This window comes from Myotis brandtii, unplaced genomic scaffold (assembly GCF_000412655.1).
Source record: "Myotis brandtii unplaced genomic scaffold, ASM41265v1 scaffold896, whole genome shotgun sequence".
Lineage (NCBI taxonomy): Eukaryota > Metazoa > Chordata > Mammalia > Chiroptera > Vespertilionidae > Myotis > Myotis brandtii.
In genome coordinates, this window is record NW_005371677.1 from 917,871 (window position 1) to 926,449 (window position 8,579).

At 36.0% G+C, this 8,579-nt stretch overlaps 1 protein-coding gene across 13 annotated transcripts in view; it reads left to right on the forward strand.

Annotated features, from left to right (window-relative positions):
* Window positions 1-8,579, forward strand: part of ST18 (suppression of tumorigenicity 18, zinc finger) — a 260,995-nt gene that overhangs the window by 235,128 nt on the left and 17,288 nt on the right. For all 13 annotated transcript variants that reach the window (XM_014532477.1, XM_014532476.1, XM_014532485.1 and 10 more), the window contains 3 exons: window positions 3,072-3,187; window positions 5,374-5,436; window positions 6,254-6,322. In XM_014532477.1, the coding sequence (XP_014387963.1) occupies window positions 3,072-3,187; window positions 5,374-5,436; window positions 6,254-6,322 (248 nt within the window). The remainder of the gene's footprint in view (window positions 1-3,071; window positions 3,188-5,373; window positions 5,437-6,253; window positions 6,323-8,579) is intronic.

Sequence of the window (8,579 nt, forward strand, 5' to 3'; positions counted from 1 at the left end):
CTTTCCTACATAACCATAGTATAAAAATATTAACTTCAAAATATTCATTAAAAAATAATATTTTATTTAATGATATCTTATATATAAAAAATTCTTACATATTCTTATAACTTATTTTTTTACTTAGTCCTGTTTAGGAATTTATCCAATATAAAATGCTTCTGTAACAAATGAAGAATTTTCTTAGTGATGGCCATCTGTATTTGAATATCTATGTTCTCTGCTAGTGTTTTAAGGCCAATATGCTGAGCAAAGAAAAGGAAGAAAACAATTATTTTATAATGAAACTAGAGGCCTGGTGCATGAGATTCGTGCATGTGGGGGGAGGGTCCCTCAGCCCGGCCTGCACCCTCTTGCAGTCTGGGAGTCCTTGGGGGATGTCCGACTGATGGCTTAGGCCAGTCCCCCCCGGAGAGCGGGCCTAAGCCATCAGTTGGACATCCTTAGTGCTGCTGCGGAGGCGGGAGAGGCTCCCACCACCACCGCTGCTCTCACCAGCCCTGAGCCCAGCTTCTGGCTGAACGGTGCTCCTCCTGTGAGAATGCACTGACCACCAGGGGGCAGCTCCTGTGTTGAGGATCTGCCCCCTGGTGGTCAGTGTGCTTCATAGCGACCGGTTGTTCCACCATTCGGTTGATTTGCATATTAGCTTTTTATTATGTAGGATTGCATACATAAGAGTCCACAGTTTTTAAAAGAAGTTAAAAAATATTAAAAAAAGTCATACCCAATAAAATTGTCTTAAAGCATTACCACATATTACTATACCAAATGAAATATCAAATATTCTGCAAGCATTATTTTGTATGCATTTTAGTCAAACAACTTACACTTTCATAACTGGTCATTTCTTTCAAAGGCCCCTATATCCTTGCTTTCTATAATGCACAGATTCAGCAATTGAACAGCTAATAACCTTTACATGTTCATCTATAACTGTTCATACCTTCTTAGAGATTCTTTGCTCTTTATCATAAAAAAAACAATAAGATGGCTTTTTAGTTTATGCCATTTTTGTGAACTTCAATATCTATACAGAAAAACAAAGACTGTTCTACACTGAGACTTAATACTGAACTTAACATTTGTATCTGCTTTCCAAAAGCCACGACATTTATAAATTATAGTAGAAAATACTAGCTAGGCTGAATCCAGATAACACTAAATGGAATGGATGGTGGTATTATTAGGTTTTACATCTTATAATTAGGACTTGCTTCACTTTAGGCATCCACATTATAAAACTTGAAAAGTATACTAATAAGCATCATTCATCTATTTTGCTTCCATGAAAGCAGCCACTAAAATAGCACTTCTCTTTGTATCTGAGTAGGCAAGTATTATCAAGTACCTATTTCTCTTTAATTTTCAAGGGTTTATTATTCTCTGCTGCTATTTTCAAACATTTATCAATAAAATAAGATGGGCCCTGACGGGTTTGGCTCAGTGGATAGAGCATCGGCCTGTGGACTGAAGGGTCCCGGGTTCAAGTCCAGTCAGAGCACATGCCCAGGTTGCGGGCTCGATCCCCAGTGTGGGGTGTGCTGCAGGCAGCCGATCAGTGATTCTCTCTCATCATTGATGTTTCTCTCTCTCTCTCTCTCTCTCTCTCTCTCTCTGAAATCAATAAAAATATATTAAAAATAAAATAAAATGGAACACTTAACACTATAAATAATATATAGAAAAATTATATCAAAACAGGTTTTATTAATTTGATCTGATGATAATATAACTTGAGATAGTTTACCAATGTATTTACACTATATGGTCTTGTGTAAAATAATTGATTGAATTGTTATCTAAGTAATTAATGAAAGAAATTGCATTTGCCTTTATAACTGAGATCAAGGTTTAGTATTTTTCTTTAGTTGGAAATATTCAGGTATTTTGTTTTTCCATTGCTTTTTAATGTAGACTAAGGTTATTAAAATTGTATTTTACCATTGCATTTTTATATCCACTTGATTTAAATGAGATTTACCTAATAATTTAAAATTGTTTTATCACCTTATTTAGATCAGTACTTTTGAGAATTAGAATACAGTTTTCTATATTAGTTCATCTGAATTTAATATTAAATCCAGAAAATATTTACCAGATATAAACTAAATGATAAACTAATTATGCGATGAGGAAAAGGATCATTAGTTTCATGTAACATAATATATCAGATGGTAAATAAGTGATTTGAAAGGATTAATGAGTCTTATGAAATAAAGGTCAGTCTTAAGCTTAAAAGAAGGCCATGAAAATTAGAGATAACTCAACAAGAAATTCCATTCAATAAGTAAAAGCATACCAATTTAGCAAAAAAAAAAAAGTAACTAAGGTAACTTAAGAAAAACCAGGAAGTGCTGCAATAATTAAAGCGATGATCCAGAACGTAAGAGAGGGAAAGATAGAGAGAAACATTGATGTGAAAGAACACATCGATTGGTTGCCTTCTGCACAAACCCCAACCAGGGCCCTGACTGGTTGGAACCTGCAACTGAGGTATGTGCCCTTGACTGGAATTGAACCCAGGACCCTTTGGTCTGAAGGCCAACACTCTATCCACTGAGCCAAACCAACTAGGGCAGTTATTATATATTTAAACAAATAATTTAAATCTTAGTTATTTGTATATTAGAAAGAACATTCTGTTAACTTAAATTTACTTATTCCTTTTCAGATTTAAACTTTTTGTGATTTACTTTTGCAATGTTCTGTTTTACCAATGACTTCTGTGTACATAAAGAACTAGCCCTATGTTCTCTAGGCAATGTTCATCATACAATAAAACCTGAACTCTATTAGAATAGTAACTTAATTATTTGGCTCAACAAATGCCTCTGTAATTATATTTGCCAAAATGTGAAAATTTTAAAGGTATCCCCATGAATTATAATTCCTCATTCCTCATACTCATTATCTTATTTATTTTGTGCACAAACCCTAGGGGAATTTCAGCTAAGTCTTTAAGCCAAAACTCACATTTGACCCTGAGGACTTCAAGTACAGCTGTCTTTCCAGGGTTCCCTAATGCCCTCTGTGCTTCTGTTTTTTGTCTTTTTTTTTTTTTCCTCCAGAAAGACCCAGTGAACTCTCTAGAAAATTTAGAGGAAAAGAAGTTTCCTGGAGAGGCCTCCATGCCAAGCCCTAAACCCAAGCTCCATGCAAGAGATCTCAAAAAAGAACTAATCACGTAAGTGATCCAACATGGCATTCTCTGCGAGACTCTGGAAATAAGGTACTCAAGGTCGTATATTTTGAGTAATAATATCTCAGCTTATATAGTTGATTTTAGGAATGTTTTAGGGCAATTTCAACCATCCAATACTTAGATATTTTTCATGGACCTAAACATATGCACAGAACTAAGAGGATTATGAAGAAAAAAGAAACACCAACAACCAAAAAAAAAACAACAACCCATTTACATGGCATGATCTTATGCTAAAAGAATTAAAAGTCTAACTGTTTAAAAACAACAACATAAAGCCAATAGAAATGTTTATGTTTGATCAGAAATTCTTAATCTGATATCCATTGACTCCAAAAAACCCAATTCAGGACTTCAGGTGTCTACAAACCTTTTTGAACTTAATGCAAATTGCTATTTGGGTAAGACAGTTAATCGCTTTCATCACATTCTCAAAGGACAGAAAAATGAAGTGTGATTATTTTTTAATGGGTACTTTTTACTGGTACAAAAGTAAACAAACGAGGAAGGGTTTTTTAAAAGACGTTGAACAATTTTTGGAATATATTTATGAATTCCTAGAAAATGATCTCTAGGGACCTCATGGGACTCACCACACTTTACACACAGGTGAGTGCGTTAGTGGATACCCCTTATATTTATGGGTTGACATTCTGGTTTTGTGAAAGTCTCACTATTTTACAGTTCCATCCTGTCCTTCTTATGTTTTATGTTTCTAACACATAAATAAATGTACCTCAATTACTTCCCAAAAGTTGTTTGAAATAGGATTTTTTGATGTTGTTGATTAGCATAAATTTGCTTAGAGTTGGAATGCCACTTATTGAGGGAACTAGCTAGTATCCTCTCTCTAATTTTGATCCTTCCACTTGCAAACCTTCTCAGCATACTGGCAAATGTTATTGTGTAGGATTTTTCAATGAAGATTTGTAGTTAAAGCCAGCTGTCAGAATCTGAAACAGCGTTTCCCACTAGAACACTGCCCCCAATTCTTTATTTTTGTTTAACCTCTTCATACCACCAAACATGAAAATTAATCAGTAGATAAGTGCACAATTTATTATTATATTTACTAAGTATTTATAGCTGACTTGTTTAAAAATTATTAGTACGTCTTTACCTATCCTCGGCAGTATTAACAGTGGTAATTTAAAAATAGAAATAAGAAATAAAGTAAATGCAATGCTGTTTTGAACACTAGGTGGCGATGTATTTCCAAAGTGGGAATTAACAGATCATTATAACACGTCTTTCACTCTCTGATATATGATTTGTATAATGTTCAGAAAAGATTGCTTCTCCATTTGTGGGGAGAATGTCATTTGCAAGAGAACTCAGCTCAAATGTTAGTCATTGTTCAATTTTTCTTTACTTGTTTGCATATGCTATAGCTGGACACAGAACTGCTCAGAATAATGTACCTGTTAGCTTATTTTCAAAACACACAGAAGAGGCCCAGAATGTGACTAGCTTCTGAGATAAAATCAAGTCTCTGATCTTGCCAGATGCCCTATTGTTTGGGTTTATTTTTAATTAGCAATTGCTTTGTTGGGTTTGAGACTTGAATAAAAGTGATTGCAAGCTTTTTAACTAAACTTCTTGCCTATTTCTGAACTGTCAGCAACTTTGTTAACTATTAATGTCAGTTTACATTTCAGTCACATGTAGTATTTTCCAAAGATTTCTTTCTTTTTCAGATGATTTTAAAAAATGTTTATGAAATTACTATGTTGCCTGGTCTCTTAAAAAACTAACAAAAATTCCTTTCTGAAATCTGTTATATAATTGGTGATGGTATTCTTAAGAGACACTATCATTGCAAAGCATGGGTTTACAATATTTATTTTTATAACCCACATTTTCAAAGAAATAAAACATCATTGATTGTTGACTCACCTCATCACTAGAACATATATTTTAGCATCACTTTCCTACATTATTGGAATCAGAGAATTGGACGTGATGCTGAGAGCTGATAAGAACATGCCAGTTTTCTTTTCGCTAGTGCACTCGTTCTTCTGTAGCACAGATCCTTAGTTCACTAGCTTCTGCAGGTCCTACACTGTGTAACTGACCTTGAAAAGAGCAGCTACGTTATAACAAACCAGACAAAGCAAGTGAAGCAATAAAATGCACTTGACGCTAATTATATATATTTTTTGGTCCAGCTGTCCAACGCCAGGATGTGATGGAAGTGGCCACGTCACCGGAAACTATGCATCCCATCGCAGGTACCTCGTTTTATCATCTGGTTCTGATTTAAATACTAATTCTCGCCCATTCTAGAATGATATCTTGATCATGAATTAGAGCGTAAGTTAGTTGGTTTGTGTGTGGGGGGGGGGGGAGGGGTTGTGGTGGTGGTGGTGGTGGTTTGTTTTTCATAAATAAAGGTAAGTTAAATCTTTAGTTTTTTCACTTATGTAGTATAGATATCATGATTTTGGTTAAAAATGGTTTTCTGCTCCTGTAGTCCAGGCTACAAAGTGAGAGTTTATGTCAGGGCTTTGGTTGTATCTAGTTTTAGGATTCAGGTAAAACAAAGGTAAGACAACAGAGTGACTGGGGTTGACCACTTAGCTGTGGATGTGGCATCTCCAGTCCTGGGCATATAACAAGTCAAGGTGTTAAAGGTGAAACAGTGACAAAAGGCTCTGCTTAATCTTTGCACTCACCTTCATCATTGATTTGCTTACCCTTTGGGTGCTGATTTGAACCTGTCAGCCACCATCCTTTGGTGATGCCGTGGGCAGGGACTCCTTGTCAGTAATGGTTCTATCACTGAATTCTAGAATTGCGGAGTGTCACTGGGTTAAAGCCCTTCATTTGATAAATAGCAAACCCAACTCTTATCAGAAATAATTGAGGAGTCCATGAGCCCAACCTGGCTAGAGTAACAAAGCCAGATTCAAACCTAATTATTTTTTTCCCCAATCCCCAGTCACCAGAAAATTTAACAGATATTCACAGACTCAGGATGCCATTTGAGTCAGATTTGTGTATGTCAGTGTTCTGTGTTTTGTTTTTGTTTTTCTCACCCCTTTTTAGTGTTTCTGGATGTCCTTTAGCCGATAAGACGCTTAAGTCCCTCATGGCTGCTAACTCTCAGGAGCTTAAGTAAGTGTGGGAAGCGTGACCTCCGTGCCCTGTGCCCGCTGCGCTGGGACTCTGCTCACTCAGGACCAGCGTGGTCACTAACAAGTAGTGAATTGTGTCTCCGTGAATTATAACCAGCACACGCTTTCACCAAAATGTTCCAGTGACTAAACCCAAATCACTTTAAGCTAATTATTTTGTTTGCTTTGGGAGTTTTGATTTTTATAGTAATTTTTAAAGCAGTGATGTAATAGTATAAGAATACTTTTTTTCCCCTGTTAACTTCAGAATTTATATAATAAATCAGACTTCTGAAGGTGTGGCAAACAATTTCCATCATCTGATTTTAAGAAAGCTGCATCATATTTTTCTTTGTGGGCCTTTTGAATCATCTGACTGCCTTTCACTTTTGGGTGCTAGACACATTTGGCTCATTTTTACCTAGTTTAAAAAAACTCAAAGTCATATTAACTTTTACTTATTGATTTTATTTTCTCCATTCTTCTTTTTTTTTTAAAAAAAATTTTTTTATTGATTTCAGAGAGGAAGGGAGAGGGAGAGAGAGATAGAAACATCAATTATGAGAGAATCATTGATTGGCTGCCTCCTGTACGTTCCTTACTGGGGATCGAGCTCGAAACCCGGGGAATGTGCCCTGACTGGGAGTCAATTAGTGACCTCCTGGTTCATAGGTCAACGCTCAACCACTGAGCCACTCTGGCCAGACTCTTATCTTCTTTCAGTCCAAAGTTCTCACTTGTTTATTTTCATATCTTATTATATTACATGTAGAATAATTAAAAGTAATGATCCACCTATACCCTTTAAAAATATAAGAGGGCATATATTTTTAAAAGACAAAGGAATAATATTAAACAAAATTAATGAACTTTACTTGAAAATAATAATATTTTGGGAAAAATGAGTGTTATTAAGTTTAATGATAAAACACTATTTATATAAATAGTAAAATCAACATTTGGTATCTAAACCACAAGCAAAATTTCATATATTAAATGTTTTTAATTTTTGTTAGTATTTCCATTTTCTAATTTGTTCTAAAATTTTATCTAAAAATTACAGAAAATAAGTCTGTGAAAAGAGATGGAATATTAAATAGATATAACATTCAGAATTTTAGTACCAGAAACAGTATAGGGAACTATACAATATACAATTTTTCTCATTTTCAAAGTGTAAACTACAATCAATTGTGTTGGTGTAGATTCTGGAAATTGTTTTATTGACTGCCACTTTCGCAGACTGAAACATAAGAATGCTAACTAAAAACTAATAAGAGATTGAAAAGAGAGAAGTGCCAGGCATACTTACTCTTATTTCATCTTACTCAGTACTTAATTATTCAATCTTATAGAATTGCTCTAAACTTACACATTGCCATGTCTTCATAGTAATTGTCGGTTCTCTTAAGTATTTTCTCTAAACATTATTTCTAGGGAAAAAATGTTGGTAGTACATTTAAAACATGTAGGTTGACAGGTCTTATAGCAATCTCCAGTACTTAGGTCTTATACAGTCATTTAGTAAGTGACAATTTTGGATTTTTTCTGTACATAGAAGAAAAAGAGACATTTCATTGACTTCTTCTTTCGAGACTCAAGAAGAACTCCAAAGCAAGGTCACTTGACACAGATTTTTCTATAATTGCAACATGCTACTAAGCCAGTAAAATATTAATAGAAAAAGACTGGCATTTAACCATTTCCTATAAAATAGAATACATGTTATATTTGAAACTGGTTGATTAGAGATTCAGTGCATAAATATGATTTCACTCATATGCAGGCTATAAAACTGAAAACAACAAGTGAACAAACAAGACAAACAAACAAAAATTCATAGACACAGACTACAATAAGGTGGCTACCAGAAGGAAGGGAGGGAGGGAAGGGGAGGAAGGGGCAAATATATGGTGACTAGAGGCCCGGTGCACAAAAATTTGTGCACTCGGGGGGGAAGGGGGGGGCCCTCAGCCCGGCCTGTGCCCTCTTGCAGTCTGGGACCCCTCAGGAGATAACGACCTGCTGGCTTAGGCCTGCTCCCAGGTGGCAGAGGGCAGGCCCAATCCCTAGGTGCAGCCCCTGGTCGGGCTCAGAGCAGGGCTGATTGGGGAGTTGGGGCGCCGCCCCCTGTCATGCACAGAGCAGGGCAGATCGGGAGGTTGCGATGCCACCCTCAGTCACACTCAGGGTAGGGCCGATTGGGGGGTTGGGGCACCGCCCCCTGTCACACTCAAGGCAGGGTCGATGGGGAGGTT